At 37.0% G+C, this 22101-nt stretch overlaps 1 protein-coding gene across 1 annotated transcript in view; it reads right to left on the reverse strand.

The window, feature by feature from the left end:
• The window catches only part of HMGCLL1 (3-hydroxy-3-methylglutaryl-CoA lyase like 1), a 168490-nt gene that overhangs the window by 87007 nt on the left and 59382 nt on the right, over window positions 1-22101 (reverse strand). The window contains exons 4-5 of the mRNA XM_081094834.1: window positions 3888-3983; window positions 1349-1497 (exon numbers count right to left, since the gene is read on the reverse strand). Of these exons, the coding sequence (XP_080950960.1) occupies window positions 1349-1497; window positions 3888-3983 (245 nt within the window). The remainder of the gene's footprint in view (window positions 1-1348; window positions 1498-3887; window positions 3984-22101) is intronic.

Consider the following 22101-nt stretch of genomic DNA (forward strand, 5'->3'; position numbering starts at 1 on the left):
TTAAATTTTTTTCTTCTATGTGTTTGCATGTTATGCATATATTTATTTACAAAAATAATTTTGTATCTTTAAAAAAATTCATGTTGGAAACATAGTACATAGAAATAAAAATGTTAAACAAAAGTATGCAATCCACCAAGATAGTTCACGATGGTACAGTCTAATTCCACTTGCCCTTCCAATAACCTTAGCTGAATTCTAATCGTTTTCTAATACTGTCCCTCAACATTGGATTCACTTGTCTTTCTCATTAGTTGCTGAAGATTTCCTGCCACCAGGAACTTTGGTCACCTAAACAAAAGGAAGTACAACCTGCATCTAAATTCAATTGCAGAACTCAGCCTTCTTTTAAAAATGCTATGCATTTGAATTTATTAAGATGGTATGATCTGTTTAGAACATATCCATCATAATAAAACTCAATAGAAAATTAATGTTTTAGAAATAACTTTTTAAAAATATATATATTTTTATTTATTTCAGAGAGGAAGGAAGAGGGAGAGATAGAAACATCCATGATGAGAATCATTGATTGGCTGCTTCATATACGCCCCCTACTGGGGATCGAGCCCACAACTTGGGTAAGTGCCCTGACTGGGAATGGAACCATGACCTCCTGTTTCACAGGTTGATGTTCAACCACTGAGCCACACAAGCCAGGCCAACAATTTCTTTAAGTAATAAAGGGCTTGTTATACATTTCATAGAACCTGTTTGCAATAGATGCTGCAACTACTGGTCCTGGAAGCAGACAAGAGAGAGGTTTTCTTTCTCTTTTCCTTTTCTATATACCCAGCTTTGGGGTCACCCAGAAAAAGTCAGCTGCGGAGAGGGAGGCTGACTGGGTGAAATGCTGGGCCCAACTTCCCAGTGTAGCTCAAAGACTCACATTTGTTTTACATACTCTATTGGACTTCTAAATAAAATATTCTTTAAAGGAATACAGTTAAGGTTCCTAACATTTTTTTTAAGTATTTGGAAACCACATTAGATGATTCCTTTCTAAATGCTGGTATGAGTTTATACCACTTTATTAAATCACACTGGGCTGAGATAAAATGATGGCTGCATTTAGGTATTTCAGTATTAATAAAATGAGTAACAACATCAGGTCTGCATGCTTGTCCCTTGGATCCCAACTGCATTACACATCGCACGACGTAGGGACACTGTAATCATTAACTGATATTAATGAGATGTGCGACTATATAGCAGTGGCCCTGATCACATAAAGAACAAATAAGACGCCCTAGGTATACCTTTATGACTGATAAAATAATGTTTAGATAGTTTATAAATGGTCTTTAACAACTGATGTTAACTAAATAGAATCAGTGGGATTTCATACCCTCGTGCTGGAATATTCAGGTGCCTTGCAGACTTAACAACCTCCTCAAACTTCTCCATACTTTCTTCAATAGAACAGTTAATATTCTTCTTGCTAAAGGATTCAGATGCAGCACCAAAAACAGCTATCTCTGTGGCCCCAGCAGCAACCTGAAAAACATAATTTAAAGGCAAAAGCTAATAAGTTTAAAACTACTCTATAAAGGCATACTTGTATTCTTTAACATCTGCCTTAGAATTTAAAATTACATTCTTCTCATATTGCCACATACTCTCTTTTGAAATGTAAAAATATTTTATAATAACAGAATAATTCCAGAAACCACAACACTCATAAATACATGAGGCACAGAAAACACAGTAATGATGTTCCAATATAATATTGCCTTTCCTAAATGACGTTACCCTCAGAAATATTTCACCTTAATTATGGAAAATACTAGCACCCAATAAAACCTCTTAATATCAATAGAAAACATAATTTTTAGACCAATTATTAAAATAGAGTACAGTAAATGCTTTACTTTTCTTCCCTTCTTACAGTCTAACAGAAAAACATTTCTCCAGTTCATCATTTAGATAATGTCCCAAATCTTCCCACCTATTTTTAAAAATATATATATTTTTTTGATTTTAAAGAGGAAGGGAGAGAGAGACAGAAACATCAATGATGAGAGAGAATAACTGGTTGGCTGCCTCCTGCACACCTCCCACTGGAGATCAAACCCACAACCCAGGCATGTGCCTTGACTGGGAATTGAACTGTGACCTCCTGGTTCATGGGTTGATGCTCATCACTCAACCACACTGGCCTGGCTCTTCCACCTCTTAACCTAGCTTCCAGTGGTTCATCCCTTGACTGCTACCACATATTCTTCTGTGTCTAATGCCTAATCCTCTTGCCAGTCTTTAAATCCAACCAGTTAACCTAATCAATTTTTTTTTTGGTCCCTTTTACCATCTTCACTCCTTCCCACAGGCTTCTCTAGTGACTTTTTCAAATGTCAAGCCTCCTAGTTTTCCAGCTGAAATTTAAGACTTTCTATGAATGTATCTCTAGCATTGTGCCAAAATTTTCCTCTCCTTCTGATACCCTATTAATACATTAAGAACATTGCCGAAACCGGTTTGGCTCAGTGGATAGAGTGTTGGCCTGCGGACTGAAAGGTCCCAGGTTCGATTCCGGTCAAGGGCATGTACCTGGGTTGTGGGCACATCCCCAGTGGGGAGTGTGCAGGAGGCAGCTGGTCGATGTTTCTCTCTCATCGATGTTTCTAACTCTCTATCTCTCTCCTTTCCTCTCTGTAAAAACTCAATAAAATATATTTAAAAAAAAAAAAGAACAATAAATTCTGTCATCTTTCCTGTAATTTAAATTGTGTGTGTGTGTGTGTGTGTGTGTGTATAGGCTTCCACTTTTCCAAATAAATTTTTAAGCTCTAACATTAAATTTATTGAACGCTTACTATGTGCCAGTATTGTTGTTAGTACTTTGCATATCCTATTTCAAATCAACAATCTTGTTTACTGTGTATTATCATGCCGTTTTACAGTTGAGAAAACTGGAGACAGAGAAGCTAAATCACTAGCCCGAGGTCACGAAGCTCTCAACACTCTGGAGCCTTGTTTTGAGCACAGGCTTGCTTCACGCCCAAGCCAACATTTGTTTCACTCCTTTACTGACTTTCAAAAGCTATTATGGGATGTCCTTTCAGTATCTTTTCAAGGTAAATACATTCCCTGCTGTTTTTAGGCCCAAAAGACAGCAATATTTATAATTTCTTAAAATGACTCTTTTTTCTTTACAATGTGACAAATCATTATATCGAATCAAACTAAAGTGGTTTTAACAAGACACACTAATACCCACCACCTCAACTTTATGCAATGGAGTCCGAAATACAAAAGTGAAAAATATCCATTAACATCAGAAACAGCTGCTGCGAAACTTTTGCACCAAAGCTATGGAAGCGTAACACCTTAAACCTTTCCTTAAAATTGCACTAATTCTTTTATGTGTAATTACTAAAGCTTTTGCATATACATCCCTAAATTGCAGAGGACTAGGAGGAAACAAGCCAGAGAGGAACAGGAAGGCTGTGAGAGGCGGTTCCAATGACAGCGACTGGCTTCAGCCAGAGGAGAGAACAGCAGCAGCAGAAAGCTGACCCCCAAAGTGGGCAAGAGTAATCGTTCACTACAATATTAGCAACTACAATACTGTACTGAGAAGTGGTTAGGTTATATTCCAGTCCTTATTTAAAAGGAATGCACAAAATATCCAAAAAATTCATCAAAATGGGTAACTGTATTTTTGTGTTTTGATTCCTTTGAATGGTTAACTTGGAAGAACCATTTATACAGAGCACTCTAATCCCTAATTGTTCCAGGAGGTTACTAATCTCCAGGTATTCATGTGAATATATTAGCATAGTATTTATAAAGGATAACAAGTGAGGTACATTTGACGCCATTTTAACTTTGTAAAGACCTTTAAAATAATAAGACACTGATTTCTGAAAAATTAGTAGCATACTTACAGCACGGTGAAAACCCTGAAGATTAGGAGTAAGGACAGGATATCTAACTCCTGGATATTGTCGAATGCCTTTCATCACTTCAGTGTGATCAGCCATCTTAAACACATAATAGTTATATGTAAATATATCACTCAATATTCTATGAAGCATGCTTCTAGTTTTTCAGGAAGATTATAATTGCATGCAATTAATTAATGTATATTCTATAAATCAATGTTTGAAATAACAAAACTATACCAATATCACTAAAAATATGTTGTTTTCAACGCCATAAATATAGAATACCTAGATCTGGGTTTAACTTAATTCATAAAGTTATTACAGTCCTAGCTGGTTTGGCTCAGTGTATAGAGCATCAAACCTCAAATTGAAGGGTCTTGGGTTCAATTCTGGTCAAGGGCTCTAATCTCGGTTGGGCTGAGTGCAGGAAGCAACTAATCTGTGTGTCTATCTCATATTGATGCTTCTCTCTCTCTCTCTGTCTTTTCCCCTCTCTTCCTCTCTCTAAAAAATACAATGGAAAAATATCCTTGGGTGAGAATTAACAAAAACAAAAAAAGTTATTACAAATGATCATGAATCCTAAATTCTACTATTTTTATTTACTGATCTTTATTCTCTTTCTTTCATTTCATAGACCAAGCCTCAAATACCCCTGAGATTGGGGAGAGTGTGAAAGACAATATGTTATGCATTTACCTTCCACATGAAAATTTTAGATCCAAATAATTTTCAGTGTATGAAATTTTATAATGCTTAGTACAGTGAAAATTACACATCTCTGTTAGGATAATTTAACAAGGTTGAGAAACCAGTATATTGCATATATGTTTTATTTAGTAATATTCATATCGCTTTATGCTGTACTGTCATCAGATTACTGTGTGTTTTCATAATGCAAACAAAAAAACACAATGGAGTATACAACAGGAAAATTTAACTTGTCCTGCAAGACTTCATTTTTCTATATTTTCTATGACTCATAAAAATAATCAACCTTGAATTAAAATATAAGATTTACTAGTTTCCACAAACTGTATAATTTAGCCGCCTAGAACAATAATTGATGATCCAATCCCATAACCATCATATAGATAAATTACCACTGACATAATCCTGAGCTTCAGACATTTTTGGATAATAAATTATGGCATGAACAATAAACATGAGGAACAATATGTAAACAATGAAAATTATATGAAATGAGCATGGATAAAGCTGTGAAAACATATATACCAATCCAAAATTTGTATCTTCAATATAGGAATGGATGAGGGAAGGCTTGTGTTTTCTCTACAATACTGGTTTGTTGTAATGAACATGTATTGTTTTTCATTTAAAAGTGAAATAAAAGTAAAACGATCAAAGTATAATTTTTTTCTTAATAACTACACTTTTAAAAATATGAAATTGTTATAATATTACTCTTATTCTTCAATTGGTCTTATTGACTCTCAGTTAAATGCCAGTAGAATTAAATTTAATACTTTCAATGAATATAATTTGGAACAATTACATAAAAATTTAAAATTAAATATTTAGAGGCAAAAAGAGTACCTCTCTTTGACTACCATCATGCCTTACTGACATGTAAGCTTTCATGCTTCATTCTTTTCATACGCATTTATTTATCTGAAATGTGATTCTTGCACACTTATTTCTTAGGGGTTACAGGTACATAGGGATCATATCCCCCCCACCTCACAGCTGCGTCATTTACGACTATCCACTGCAGTCATCGCCACTGCATAAAAGCTAAGGCTCTCATTTCATTCTAAGTTGATTTAACTTTAATCCAGATGTTTATTGAGCACCTAATAGGTCTAAAGTCCTATGGTAGGCCCTGTGGGAAATATAAATACAGAAAAGTAAGGTCCTCGCACTGAATAATGCACAATATAGTGGGGGAGATAAAACAGATGCCCATGGAAAGATAACAATCCAAAAGAATATACTGGCTATAAATGAGAGCACAGAGAATAAGAGGTCAGAACGGAGAAAGCCTGGTAGGTCCCTGTGATCTCTGACCATGGAATCTTAAAATTTCCCAAAATATTGCCACAACCATATTTCCAGTCTCACATGATCTTCCAGAACCTCACCAATCCCCATCAAAGGGGGAGGAGGGTGGACTCTATTTACCTTCAACTTGAATCTGGGGTGCGGGGGTTGGGATTTCTCCAACAATAGAGTACAGCAGAAATAATACTATGTGACTTCTGGGGCACGGTTTTAGAAAAGGATACATCTGCCATGTGGGTTTCTCATTGAGGGAGGCCATTGTGGGGAAATGAGCTGATATGCTGTGGGAAAAGCTAAGCTTCTGCAGAGAGGCCACATGAAGAGGCCCACATAGAGGGCAGTCAGCATCAGCATGACCCCCTAAATTTGTGATCCAAGGGAGATTTAGACGACTTTATCCTCCAGCATGTGAGTACCAGATGAGGCCCCACACAGTGTGAACCAGAGACAACATGCCCTTCTATACTACTCTGCTCTGATTTCAATCCTCAGATTTTGTTAGTTTAACAAATGTTTATTTATACCACTAAGCTCTCAGGAAATTCATTACACAGCCAAAAAGGCTGAATAAAAAAAAAAAAAATCAACAGGGCTGGAAAAGAGGAGGGCAGGTGCAGAGATAAGAACCTGATGTTTGGCTAGAGAAGAGCCAGCCACTGTGATGTCTTTGAGTTAAGTTCCCATTGCTCTAAAAGCCCCAAATGCTGTGAAAGGAATAGAAAGCCACACGGAGTGGGTGTTTAATTAACAGGAGACGCCTGGGACAAATGCAGTATTTTAGGAAGAGTAATCTGGGAGAGATGCAAAGGGCAGGCTAGAGAGTACAGAGGCAATTTTGATAAGTTCTGTTGTAGAGAAATGGCACAGGGAAAAGATTCCCCCACCCCCCCAAAAAAAAAAAAACTGGTGGGACACAGTGGCTACTAGTATAAGGCCATGGCTTTGCTTTAAAAATGTTGCCCTTGGTATTATATAACCTTCTTTTCAAAATATCTTATGTTTTCTTCGCATATTTCAACACAATTCTCGATTGCATCTTCATGAATTTAGCCTTTGTGCTAGAGTGTCACTCATTCTCTTTTTCTTCCTCCCTCACTCCCTCTCTTGCAAGCACAAGTTTTCTCTCAGACATGTACATGTAAACATGCACACACAAATTATAATAAAAATTTTAGAGCTTTTGTTTCTAATTTTAAGGAGAAAGAAAAGCAAAGTCACAACTAGTTTTAGGATATTGCAATGAAATCTAAAACAAAACTCTCTTACCAGAGAATAATGTTAATCGGTACTATGAACACTTATGTCTAACTAAACATAGTATGCTTAAATATTAGAGACATTTATATTCACATGATAACAAATAGGCATAAAGAGTGCTTCTCTAACCAACACACAGATTAGGGTAAAGTATGTGCATCAGAAAAGAGCACAAAGGGCACAAAATTTAATCCTTAAGAAATGTAGGTTTTATTATCCTGTAAGTGATTATTTCATTTTACATGTTATTTAACAAAAATGTTGAACCAAAATGAAGAAATTTATCTAATGGAATAATGACTCGAGATGTTTCATCAGTAGAACCAGAAAATAAACAGAAACAAAGTAACTAAATTATTAGGCCATGAAAACTAAGCTTTGATAATCATTAAAGATACCTTAATGAAATTATGATAAATATATTAATTAGAATCCACCAAATCAGTATTTTATTTCCTTTTTAAAAGTAGTCACAATATAATGAGGTATTTTAAAAATATAACAGTATTGCCCTGACTGGTTTGGCTCAGTGGATAGAGCGTTGACCTGCGGACCAAAGGGTCCTGGGTTCGATTCCGGTCAAGGGCATGTGCCTTGGTTGCGGGCACATCCCCAGTGCGGGGTGTGCAGGAGGCAGCTGATCGATGTTTCTCGCTCATCAACGTTTCTAACTCTCTATCCCTCTCCCTTCCTCTCTGTAAACAATCAATAAAATATATTTTAAAAAAATAACAGTATTCTGTCTAAATTTGGTCAATAAAGATAATTATGGAAAGAGCTTTAGGAAATGCTGATAGGATATAATTGTATTATAATAAATAAAATAGAGCAGGTTTCAATGAAAGGTATAAAGTCCCAGCCTTATTTATTTATTCATCATTTATTTAATTCTTAGGTGTCCAAGTATACTTTAAGTTTGATGTTCTTTTGATGTCTAACGTTTATTATTCAAACAATAAGAAAACTGTTTTTTAAACAAATCTTTATTGTTGAAATTATTACATGCCCCCCTTTTTCCTCCATTGACTCCTTCTATCCCTATTTCTTTCCAATATTATAACTTTTCTACATCTGGTTTTGTTAAAATATTTTAAATATTTTTTGTAATTTTTCATTTAAAATCATAAATATACCCACAATTTGGTTGGTAACATGCCTTGCCATCATCTTGCCTCAGTCTGGAAATGGCAATATGTATATGTCTATCTAGCCAACAAAACAGGCTATACCATGGTTAATCAATTCATAGGCATTCATATTTTGATATGCATTCAAATAATCACAATGTTTGTGCAACATTCCAAGAGTCCTTTAAAAATATGCAAAGTGTCACAGGATTAGAATGTAACAGGTGTATAGTTAAGAGATTTTATTATATCTGCTACTCATTCTATCATGGTGTGATTAAATTTGGACACTCTACACATTATACATATGTAGATCTCTTCTAATACTTTGTTTTTATCTGAATGCTATAACTCTCCTAAATATTTAGGATTTCAATGTGTTCTCCAGGCAACAGCACTGGCTAAAATATAGTTTGAGTATTAAATGTTGTCATCTCACATAAATTCCCTAAAATTACAGAATTTTACGATAATGCATGAGTACGTCGTCATTAAAAAATGACAACAGGTTTCCCAGAAGTTTAGGAGAGGAAAATATTGGAAGTTTCAACTACATTTTGTAATAGACTATAAAATTTACCATTGGGGCATACAAAAGTTAATTTCAAAATATCATGGGACCTTAAAATATCATCATTTTTATAATTCACTTTAATATTTGAATACTGACTCATTTCAACATTTTATACACTTACTGCATATCTAACATCATGGCATAAAAAAATAAAACCGATGCAGCCAATACACAGGCTAGTGGGGAAAGATATATGTGTGTGTGTTTGTGTATGTATCAAATACAAAACAGTACAGGTACCATGTGATCTGCAGTTCCATGGAGCACAGATAAAGAAACATTTTTCTTTGCAACCTAAATGAGAACAATGACAACCATTTCAACTAAATCTTGTCTACGCCAAATATAAATAACTCAGGGGCCTGTTTTTCTTTGAAGCAAAATATTCATAGAGTTTCATAAAGCAGAACTATTCATAGAGCTTAAAATTATTCAAAAATATTCATAGAGCAAAACTATTCATATATACATACATTTTTCTATGATAAATTTAACTTTCTAATGTACTGTAAAAGGACAGCATTTAATAAGATTAAACTTAAAAAGATGCTTAAAGTTTCTGCAGATAATTATAGTGACTTTTTACATAATTAATTTAATTTTTAAAATAATATAATTATTTCATTTTAAAGTCCATTGAAATGAAAAGTAAAAATACTTATTACCCTTTATTTCTCTTAAAACACACACACACAATTGTTTGAGGAAACAGAATATACACTGATCAAATTCTGTTCAGTTCCAACAGAATATATGTTGCCTGAGATACTCAATAAAGGGAAATGAATATTTATGATATAGTTTAGGTGAAAGTGCAGAGGAAACTGAGAATTTCTAATCCAGTTTTTAGAAAAATTCACTTCTATTCATTTAGAAAACAATCACTGGTTAACATGTTTTTCCGTTTCCCAGAACAAATGCAATTATAAAAATACATCACTGTATAGGTTGCTAAGTTCCAGAGCTACATTTATTACAAATTTTATATGAAAGTCCCTTATACACATTTATCATTCATAAAACTGCTACACTGATTATTTTAACTTGAGATTAGTAACTAACAAGATTCCAAAGTATGTGAGAGGAATTGTTTTCCATCACCGTGGAAAATACTCAACGCATCTTTGTGGCTCTGTTGAAGTTGAGGTGATTGGACTGTGTGACGGGGAAGCAGTAAGAGTGTGAGTTAGTACTGTGTTTTTAAATGGGAAAAATGTTTCGAGTAGGATCTAAAATTTATTCAAGTATTTCTCGAGTAGGAGGGGGAAAAAGTTAAGATACTGAATCTTTACAGTGATTCCTGTAAAGTGCTATCTGTGAAATTACCTAACTGGACTCCTCTCTTACAACTGGACTTGTAACATGTATATTGGACTCTACTTTTTATCCCCTTTTCTCTGACCTAGTCCAGTCAATACGACCAAGTCAAGCTTCATAGATGGGTGAACACTACCCACTATCCTTCACTCTATTCTCCTGCGAAAGAGCTGAAATTGTTTCCCTCCCCTTCCCTCTAACAAGACCGGCATCACAGTGCTTATGGTATATTGAAGAGAAGGGGGAAACTATGAACTGCTAGGAAAAGCAGGATGAGATAGTCAGAAAAATCTAAATTACCTAAACAGTAACGAGTTTGGGGAGATACAAAATGGGGTTCAAGACATATGTTTTGGTGGTGAGATGCTTTTACTGCTCTGGGGCAGTGAAAAAGTGTGAGAAGTAAGACAGAAAGGAATTAAACACAGTTACTTTATAGAATGGGTCTCCTGTAACTGTCTTCAAGTAACACACACAAAGATTGGAATACCATTTAAATCATTTAGGTTGCTATATTATATTTCCTTATGTATGAATCCAGACACAGACTTATCCACTCAGGCGGGAAGCTCACAATTGCAGCACTCTTAAAAAAACGTTGGTATAAATATTCTCATATACTTAAAATATATAACAAAATAGAGTACTCAATGTATCTCCTATTAAAACTGTCTCAAGTTAAGCCAACAATCCATATTCATCCTGACCTACAATATCTGGAACGAGAAGTGTGTAAATATTTGAGGAGAAACAGGTTTCAAAATGTACAGAGCCAGAAGCTAAGCTTATTCTTGGTAGATCCATAATGTTTCTGAGTACAGTTGCCTCTTTAACAACGTGGGTTTGAACTGTGTGCGTCCACTTATATGAGGATTTTTAAAAATAAATACTGTAAGTGTATTTTCTTTTCCTTATGATTTTCTTAGTTACATTTTTCTCTACTTAATCATAAGAATACATAGTGCATAATACATGTAACATACCAGATACGTATTAATTTACTATCTATGCTATCTATAAGGCTTCCTGCTCAATAGTTGGTTATTAATTGTCAAGTTTTGGGGGGAGTCAACAGTTATACATGAGTTTTCCACTGCCTGGGTGTTTGGCACCCTAACCCTTGCCTAATTCAAGAATCAACTGTATATTTATTTTTATGAATTCTCTGCCTAATAAGCCATTTTAATTTTTTTTCCAGGAAATAGACTTAAACTTATAGACCTATAACCCTCGTTTTCCCCTGCTCACTAATACAGTTTGCTGAACCTTTTAAAACAGGGGTCGTCAAACTTTTTAAACAGGGGGCCAGTTCACTGTCCCTCAGACCGTTGGAGGGCCGGACTATAGTTTAAAAAAAACTATGAACAAATTCCTATGCACACTGCACATATCTTATTTTGAAGTAAAAAAACAAAACGGCAACAAATACAATATTTGTATTTGCATGTGGCCCGCGGGCCATAGTTTGAGGACCCCTGATTTAAAATATTTTAAATGTCCTGTGTTTTTGTTTGCCCACCACCACCATCATCACCCAGGACAACATAAATATAAGCAGGAAATGTCAGTAGGTATTTGTCTACAATCTCCACTGGCCAGATGAGACATAACGGATGATGATGGTGCCTTCTACACGCAGGAGCACAGCAGAAGGACAGGATGTAGAACATGCAATTTCTTCACCACATGCCATCGATTGCTCTAAAAGTGTAAATAATGTGGTTTCAGATCCTATAACTCGAAACTCCATTTGAGCAGTAGCCCCTTTTAGAGGCAATCCATTTGTAAATGCAGTAATGAGAAAAAATGAGACCAGAGCTCTTCTTGACAACCCAGGTGAAAACGCTCTACCCAACTACGAATGCCATTGTAGCCTGGGTACTATAACCTCGTCTCATTCACAGACTCCTTGCACAAACCCCATATATCTTAGCCTCAGTAGCACAGAGGAAACCTTGGTCTGCTTGAAGAAGTAAGACAGTTTTAATAAATCACAGTCTTACAATAATAAACACAGGAAATCTCTGGAAAATTGAACATCCAGTTTTTTTTCCCCCTACCCAATACCCTGTCTTGGCTGCCACTGCTAAAATGGTCTGACACCATACTCAGAAAATTTCTAAAATCCAGAAGCCTTAAAACTAATTTGGTCTGGTGTACAATTTCCTGTAGTACTTCCTTAGTCAACGTTACCATTGTGTCCTAAGGACTTTGGTCCTGCCCTCTATCGATGGAACACACAGGCTTCTCAAGAGTGACCAAAGCAAGTCGCATAGGATCCCTACTCTTCTACTGTGAATGCAGACGACATTAATTATAACCTAATCATGTGCACAAATCTGTATTTTTAAATTGTAAAATCAACCCAGTCTACCCAATGGATTTGTGGGTTATAAACTAGAAGGCCAAAGTTCCAGACAGAGAAACCAAAGTCATTTTATGAAATAACATTTCCCAGTTTCCTAAGATAAACATAACAAATAAGTGTTAGTTATTCTTTGTTCAGGTCAGTGCCTTTTGTGACCACCCTCCTGGTCTTCCCGTGTCAAAACAATCATGTTCCCAACATCAGTCTGGAGCAGGGGCAAGAAGTCTCAGAGCTCCCAGTATAATTTTCTTTCCATTCAACTGTGTTGTCTCTCATACATCATGCCTTTGTGTTTGATAATAACCCTGTTGACACTGTTATTTCCCATGCACGGAAGAAGTGATTGTTAAAACACTACATCTAATTGTACCCATTCTAGACTGACTATAAATGGAGTTTCCCTTCAAAATTTACACTTCCTGCTGTTAGCCATCTCTGCCCACAGTGAACAGCTGCACTGATGGGAAGGGAGGGTAAGCCTGGGTTGTTTGAGGGAGACTATCTCACTGCCAATAAACACTGGCAATAAGAAAGGGCTACAGCAAAAAAGGTCTTACTGCCATGACAAGCAATGTGCTCAGTACAATGGCGTGTATGCTTACACTACAATGATTTGGATAGTATATGGATCTGGAGGTGTCTGTTTTGGTAAATAGTAAAGAAGGCGGAACTAGATCTTTGCCGAAAGGCCTACGAGAGATTTGAAGGGAGAGCTTGGAAAGGTTGGCCAGAGTGGCCAGTGACAAACTGCTTAATGTATCCCTAGGTTTGATTTTATTATAACTCATTTACAGAGATATTCACTTCACTTAAAAAACCTTTTGTATGAGTTTTAATTTTTTCAGTGATTTGTTTTCATTATCTATTTTATCTTTACAAGTGCCTTATTATGTAGATATTATGGTTATTGTGAGCAACTAAAAGTTATTCAATTTTGGAGTCCAACAAAGAACTCACTGTTTTTTTTTTAGTAGAGACACAGTAAAAGGAAGGGGTGGGTGGGTGAAAAAAATGGGGAAGAAATTCCAAGATATAAAGTGATAAAAAACGGCCAAACCATATGATGAGTAAGAATCAGGTTTCAGATTTTCTATTGTTCCACCAGAAAATGGATATGTTGTTATATCTAAACAATAGACATAATAATATCACTAAGCCAAAACCGGTTTGGCTCAGGGGATAGAGCGTCGGCCTGCGGACTGAAAGGTCCCGGGTTTGATTCCGGTCAAGGGCATGTACCTGGGTTGCAGGCACATCCCCAATAGGAGATGTGCAGGAGGCAGCTGATCGATGTTTCTCTCTCATCGATGTTTCTAACTCTCTCTCTCCCTTCCTCTCTGTAAAAAATCAAAAAAATATATTTTTTTAAAAAAATCACTAAACGCTCAGGAAACCTGCAACCTGGAGGACTTGGGGGAAATAACTATTTTGGGTACTTAGAAATACATTTCATACTAGGTACCGTAAGCTGAATTTAATATAAAATGCATCAGCTTTGACTAAGAATAGTGTTACAATCTACTAGTGGGTCCCACATACGAGCAGTAAAAGGAGGTCTGGAGTAAGTGGTGTGATGTCCTAAAGTTATCAGCATAAAGTTGCTTCAACATGTTGATATTTCCAAAGAGCACCTAATTGTGCATTTTAAAAGGAAAATATGAATGTGAGTACACAGAAGTTGCCCAAGACATTTATAAAATAAACAGCATTTTTCTACATATTCACAATGAACAAAAATCTAAAATTCATAGATGTTACAAAATATTCTAATATTCTAAAAATTATAATTACAATCACCAATAAATTCTACAAATTGAACAGTTAAGCTCAATAAATGTGGATAAAAATTTTGAAGTATAATAAAATAAAATGCCTTCTAAAGTATGCTTCCTGTGTACAGGTATACTTTAAGTGAAAAAAATAATTTAAAAGAAATCTATAGTCTTTTTTTATCAAATGTGGAATAAGTGAAATGTTAACATAGACATGTCTCATTCATGCCTAAGTTGTAAATATAAATCTTAACTATTATTTAAGGTTATTTTTTAAATATAATGTGGTTTTAGCATTCATATTTTTCTAATTCTCTGTTTACTACATGTTACGTCTAGAGAAGTTCCCAATAATTTAATCAGGCAATTTCAAATCAATGTGTGTGTTTGTCTAAAATATTCAAAAAATTACTTTAAAAACTTAACTAGAAAACATAATTCTTTATAAACATATTAATAAAATATCTTTCAAAATCATAGCCTAACAATTTAAAAATATGTGGTGTCATATTTTCATTTTCAATGCTCCATGTACAAGGATCATACATTTTTTAAAACAAGTGCTACTTGAACACATACTTAAAACTGATGAGCAAACCAGTTCACAACTAATTTCTTAATACTTTACACTTTAAACCCAGATTTCACTAATGGCTATGGTTCTCCATGTGAGAATCATCCCTGAGCACTTTAGCAGGACTTCAATTCCTTCCAGCCTCACCCAGAGGGCATACTCTGAGTATCTTACAGTGGACTGCACTTAGGAGGCTTAGTCAGGAGTCATATCAATAGAAGGAGTTTACACTAAAATAAGATTGGCAATGTTTATCAACCAACTAATCAGAGTAATGCAAAAAAGGAACATTAAAAAGTTAGATTCAAGTTTCTCTGTACTAAACTGTACCTCTCTTCAGCTTTTATGTAATTACTAGAGGTCCGGTGCACGAAATCGTACACCAGTGTGGGTCCCTTGGCCTGGCCTGCGGGATCGGGGTGAGACCGGCTCTGCGACATCCCCACGGGGTCCTGGATTGTGAGAGGGCACAAGTCAGGCCGCGGGACCCCACGGGTGCACGATCAGGGCTGGGGAGGGGTGCGGGATATTGGCCAGACAGGAAGGGACCACAGGAGGGCTCCAGGGCATGTCTGGCACATCTCGCTCAGTCCAGATAGGCTGGACCCCAGCATCAAGCTAACCTACCGGTCAGAGCGTCTGCACCCTGGTGGTCAGTGCACATCATAGCAACTGGTCGACTTCCCCCTGGTGGTCAGTGCATGTCATAGTGACTGGTCGACCAGTCGACTGTCTGGCCCCTGGTAGTCAGTGCATGTCATAGTGAGCAGTTGAGTGGCCTTAGCATATCATTAGCATATTACACTTTGATTGGCTGAATGGCTGACTGGTTGACCAGACACTTTGCATATTAGGCTTTTACTACATAGGATATAATGCACAGCCCTTTCTGCTACTAATGCATACAGATAGTTCTACAAGACCAAATTTTAAGATAATTTAAATCAGACACAAAAAATGAATTTTAACATGAAAATGAATTTTAACAAAGTAGCTTTAAAAGTTTCTTTTATGGGAAAATTCAGGAAAAACAATTGGTAAATGGTAAACAATATAATTAAATTAAAAGGGAGGTAAAGTGCTTCCTTTAAAATTTTGTTATGGTTTTACTTATAAATCTAAGAACCCCAAAACCCAATTTGTTAATCAAAATTTTGATCAAATTAAGTAATTAGAAAGTAGTGCATACTGAGCCTAATAAATCTTTGATAATAATCAGGAATTTTGGTGTCATGGGGAAAAACATCCAAAACATATAGAATTACACCTTCAGTGTGAAAAATTTTAAAATCTAACCAGTAAAATTCCTGGCATTATTGCTCTTAATTACAAGTCTGTCTTTGCTTTGCTTTGCAGACTGTCATGAAACTACATCTGAGCTACGAATAACAATAACAAAAAGTATATATTCACATTTTGTATTCTTTTCTGTGAGAGATAAAGGTGTTTCAAAAATTTGTGATTATGTTTTAGGCCAGAAATTTTCAGTCAGTTATGCCCTAATGGGCACACTGGTGTGCCACAAGAATTTTTAAAACATGCAGTACCTGTTTAGTCAGGGGCACTGAGCTCTTTTCCCTTAGATTGTAAAAAAAAAAAAAAAAAATGACAACAGCCAACACAACAGTAGGCACCTGGTGTGATATGAATCAAAATTATACATATTTTTTTTGTCCAATCAATAAAGAACATAATATATTTTGGGTGTGCAGCAGAATCTTAGTAATCAGTTTATGTGTTCCGTGAGATGAAAAAGATTGACAAACACTGCCTCGGGCAATTTGCTTGCTCTAAGTGATTATAGTAACAATGATGTGCTAATGGTACAATGAAGCAACTTAAAAATAACACATTTGGGTCGATCACTGCTTAAAAACAAATGGTTAAGCAAACACAACCCACTGATTAGAGCAGGAGTGGGCAAACTTTTTGACTCAAGGGCCACAATGGGTTCTTAAACTGGACTGGAGGGCCAGGACAAAAGCATGGATGGAGTGTTTGTGTGAACTAATATAAATTCAAAGTAAACATCATTACATAAAAGGGTACGGTCTTTTTTTTTTTTTTTTTTTAGTTTTATTCAAAAAGGGCCGGATCCGGCCCTCGGGCCATAGTTTGCCCACGGCTGGATTAGAGGAATGAAGGAGTTTATCACTGTAAAGCTATAGCCAGTGATACTCACTATTATATAACCAACACTAGTATAGAATATCAATCAGATACACTGCCACATTGTAAACAGTGCCTAGTATAGTATTCAGAATGCATGTGATTGTCTTCTTTAAAAGGAGACAAATTTGACTGCAAATTTAGAGGAATATGTTAATATAGCAACTTAAAATAATGCAGGGTGTTTTATGCTAACAAAAAGGGGCCTGGGAAATAGTGGGTAAGGGGAGGGATTGGGGATATCTGCAATACTGTCAACAATAAAATAAAATAGCCCAGCTGATGTGGCTCAGATAGTTGAGAGCCATCCCACGCACCAGGAGGTTGCCTGTTCAATTCCCAGTCAGGGCACATCCCCAGGTTTCGGGCTCAATCCTGAATAGGGGATGTGCAGGAGGCAGCCAACTGATGTTTCTCTCTCATCGATGTTTCTCTCTCCCTCCCCGTCCCTCTCTCTGAAATCAATAAAAAACATATTTAAGAAAAAGAAAATAAAAGAAACTAAAAAGCAAACAAAAATCTAATTGCTCCTTTTCATTTCTGGAGTACACTGACTTTTGCTCGGACAAAAAAACCCAAAAAAAACCTTCCTGTTCTTTATTCTTTCCAAGTAGACATTACCTAAATAATTTAACACGTGGAACTGAATGGTGTGAGCGTGCCAGGCATGCCAAATAGGCTACACCAGACTCTCTGCAAAGGTGTCGGTCAGGAAGCTAGGACTCCACTGAGCAGGTCTAGACATGGAGGCACAGCTTCTGGGTAAAGAAATAACATTTTGCAGTGAAGGCCCTGACTCCCGCGCGGTGTGTGCTCACCGTTTTCAGAGTGGATGGCAGGGATTCAGGGTTTATCTGGAGGGTAAACTGCAAGCACGAATGTTTACCTCTTGTTTTCTGGGGGGTTTTTTTGGTGTGTTTTTTGGCCTTTTTCCTGCCCCATCTTCTGGCAGGAGGTGATTCTTCCCTCCTGGGACCTCTTCTCTACTTTGGGCTGCATGCTAGAAGCTGGTATTCAGGGAAAAGGTGGCTTTACTCCAGAGTAGAAAAGGTTAGGAAAGCAAATGCCTAGGACTGTTTCAACCTGCTTCGACCCCATCTCTGCCTTTGACAGAGGTGAAGGAGGAAGATCTGAAGGGGCTGTGGGTGCAGCTTTCTCACCCTCACCTCGCAACTTGTCTAGGCAACACACCTCTCCCTCCAATACCAACCTGAACCCCATTTGAGGCAAAACAACCTTATAAAGGGAGTGAGTAGGAGTGAGATAAGAATTAGCAGCCCTGCCAGTACTGAGATCTTCCTTCCTTCCTTCCTTCCTTCCTTCCTTCCTTCCTTCCTTCCTTCCTTCCTTCCTTCCTCCCTTCCTCACATTCTTTCTTCCTTTCGTTTTCTTTCTTTCTTCCTTTCTTTCTTCCTTCCTTCCTTCCTTCCTTCCTTCCTTCCTTCCTTCCTTCCTTCCTTCCTTTCTTTCTTTCTTTCTTTCTAACTTGGGATTTTCAAAATGCAGAACTTGCTTTTCTCTTTATTTATTCTTTAATTATTAGTGAGAAAAAGCATATAACTGGGTTAATTAAATGCAATTATTTTCATTTAAAAGGAGAAGATTCCGATGAACATGTTAATATAGCAACTTAAAACAATGCAGGATGTTTTGTGCTAACAAAAAGCCAGAAAAACCTAATTGCTACTTTTCATTTCTGGCGGTCAAACTTTGGAATTAGACCATTTAAAAACACGTAAGTGTCATGGATTATAAAAATGGCTCCAATGATATTTCCCCTCACGCGTGCTCTTCTAAATTATCCTTCCCAACCAAGAGGTGCTGTCTGTCCTCCTCCCTCTGAAACTGGGTGCCTTTGTAACTGGCTCAACGAATATATTACTTAAAAGTAACGCTATAAAATTTATAAGGCTTGGTTATAAACGGCACACCACTTTTCCCTGCCTCTTACAACACTCCCCTTTGCAGTTCTCAGTCACTTTTTTGTCTAAAGCTGCCGTGCTGTGAGGAAGTACACACTCACCCGTACAGAGACCATGAGGAGAGGCTCTGAGAACACAGTGGGAAAGAGAGGTGCCCACAGCCCTCAGCTCCCAGACTCCTAGCCCCGCTGCTCCACCTCTGACGACCATCTCAGAGGGACATCTAGCCAGAGCTACCTAACTGAGCCATCCTGAATTCTTGATCCACAGAAACTACAAGCACAAACAAGTGTTATTAAGCCACTGAACTGTGGAGTTATTTGTTATGCAGATAATCAAAAGAACCAGCATTAATTTTACTAGTTTTCAAGAATACATGAAAATTGCACCTATTCGAATACACATGCAAACATGCATTTGCACAAACATACAGCTGGAATGTTCTCCACAAGCTACATGGTCAATGCAAAAAAAAAAAAAATTAGACTTACAGACAAGTCTAAAGAGTCTATGGTTCATTCCATTTAATGCTGGGAGCAAAATGAGGTGGAACCTATTGTATGTTTATTTTCTATTTCTTAAGGAATGAATATATTTTTTCTATGTGTATTGTTCTTATAGAACAATTTTATCCTCATTTAACTTTCAATAACCATCTAAGGTCATTGACTAGAGAACTCGGTGTCTTTATTTCTTCTCTGAGATGAAATTTTGAACACACAGCAATTATTATTTGATGTGGAAGAAATTCAACATGCTCAAATAAGTTGAAAAATGAAACAAGCCTGGACAGTATGGCTCAGTGGTTGAGCATTGACCCATGCATCGAGAGGTCACCAATTCCATTCTGAGTCAGGTCATGTGCCTTAGCTGCAGGCTCAATCCCCAAGAGGGTGTGCAGGAGACAGTGGATGGATGCTTCTCTCTCATGGATGTTTCTAGTTTCTATCTTTTTATCCCTCTCCCTTCCTCTCACTCTAAACTCAATAAAAACGTATTTAAAAAAAAATGAAACAAGGCTAGTACATTTAGAAACTATCTATATATATAAAAGCTCAGCGACTGGAACCGTGGAATGACCAGAATGACTGAACAACCGGTGGCAATGTGGCAGGCAACCAGCCTGATCCGGGCCCTGATCGGCCTGCGCCGCCCCCACCCCCGCCAGCCCCACCCCCAATCGGATCTCAACACCCTAATTGGGGGCGGGGCTGATCAGCTAACCACCCTCACCCCTCTCCCTGGCCAGCTCAGCTCAATGGGTCCCCATCAGGTAGGGCTGGCCAGACCCCACCCATGCACGAATTTGTGCACCAGGCCTCTACTTAATAAGAATATACCCTTAAACATCTTTAATATATATAAGCTTTTTACAGGAAGCAGCACTAGTGTGTGCTCCGGGCTGGCAATTCCAGAAAAAAGAAGAAGAAATGGAGATGTTCTTCACCAATGACTAGTCTGGGTGATCTGAACTGGCTGGAGCCTAATGCTAACTGTCGTAATCAAACAAGCAACGCTATTATAGAAATAACATGTGGAAAGCATAAGGGTACCAAATATGACAGGGGTTACGTGAGGGGCAAACTTAGTATATAGTGTACTAAACCCAGAACTGAGTGTTCCAAATCAGTCTCCTTTGAATGGAGTTTGGGTTAAATCTTACTCCCCGTTCAGCCCACTCTCCTCCTCCCAACCTAGCTGAGTAAAAGGAATCCTATAACCCTATAAAACGGGAACTGTGGTCTTGGTAAATTTTACTAGGATCCTCTTCGGAGAGATGGCAGAGGCCAACTCATCTGGGGTATATAATGAATGAGACTCACCCTGGAATACTTCCCAGATGATAAAATTGCCCTGCCAGCTAACTGTGCCTCATAAGCAAAATAATTTGGGGGCTCTGTGTGTCTGCATGCCCAGGGGCATTATCTCGTTCTTTCTGTTTCTCTCTCCCTCTTTCTCTCTCACACACAAAATCAACATCCCCACTAAATTACCCCCTTCCTTGCCTATTCACACACCCATCCCCCTCAAAAAGAGCAGAGCCAGGAATAAAGCCAGGAGGAAACCCAGTAACAGAAGCTACAGCCTCCTGCATCTCATCAATGAAAATCTGAATCTTAAACTTCAATCCAGTAAGTGTGTTTTCATTACCAATAAAGAATTAATTGCAACACACAGTAAAAGGAGGGTAAGGAAAAGCTTACACATTCCTTCTTGCTTACATTGTACTTGGGCCATATATTCAAGTGTTAGACTGATTTGTAAATAATTGTTACAGCCTTTTATGTCTATTTCTTTTTACTTTTACAGAGAAAGTCTTTTTCTATCCCTTGCTGACAGGTCAAGATTTGTGACCCATCCATTCCGTAGTTAAAAATTAATTAAATGGGGAGCAAATATTTATAACCAAGACTTTGCATATGACCTACATAAACATATAGCATTGTATACATTTGATGTATTCTTATTTTTAAATAAATGATGTTCACGTGAATCATTCATGTGAATGAAAATGCTTAAGCCAAATTCCTAAAGTCAGGATGAATGTAAAACTCTAGTTCGCTGTTTAAAATTAATGTATTTATAACGATTTAAATAGCTGACTACTAGGAGCCACATTTCTAAGTTGCCGTAAACCTATTTTTATAAACAAGTTTTCTTTCAGCTGTTATTGTTGTTTGTCCCACTGAATTGGGGGGCTAGCTGGACTTATTTGAAATGTTCTTGTAAGTCACTCTAAGAAAACCTTTTTCTAGATAAGTTGTAAAGAACATTTTTTTTCATGGCAGGTATTTTATCATCTCTGGCCATTTGGAGTATAGGTGTGGGATCCTGTTTTATATGGCACCCTGCTACATGGAACTTTCTTTAGCTGATTTAGTTAGAAAGCCACTGCCAAACAAAACAGTAGGAGGGGAAACTGTAAAAAAAACTTTAAAACACTAAAAAAAGAAGTAAGTGAACAAGCAGCAATCTAAACATAAACTAGAGAGCTGTTCCCATGACCTAGGTCTGACGGGAAGAAACAGAAGATGCAGAGTTAACAGAATACCAGTTTGGGGCCAAGCTCAGTCTTGAGAAGAAATAGAAGTTACTTCAGACAATTACACAC

Source organism: Myotis nattereri (genome assembly GCF_964212035.1).
Source record: "Myotis nattereri genome assembly, chromosome: 6".
NCBI classification, from domain to species: domain Eukaryota; kingdom Metazoa; phylum Chordata; class Mammalia; order Chiroptera; family Vespertilionidae; genus Myotis; species Myotis nattereri.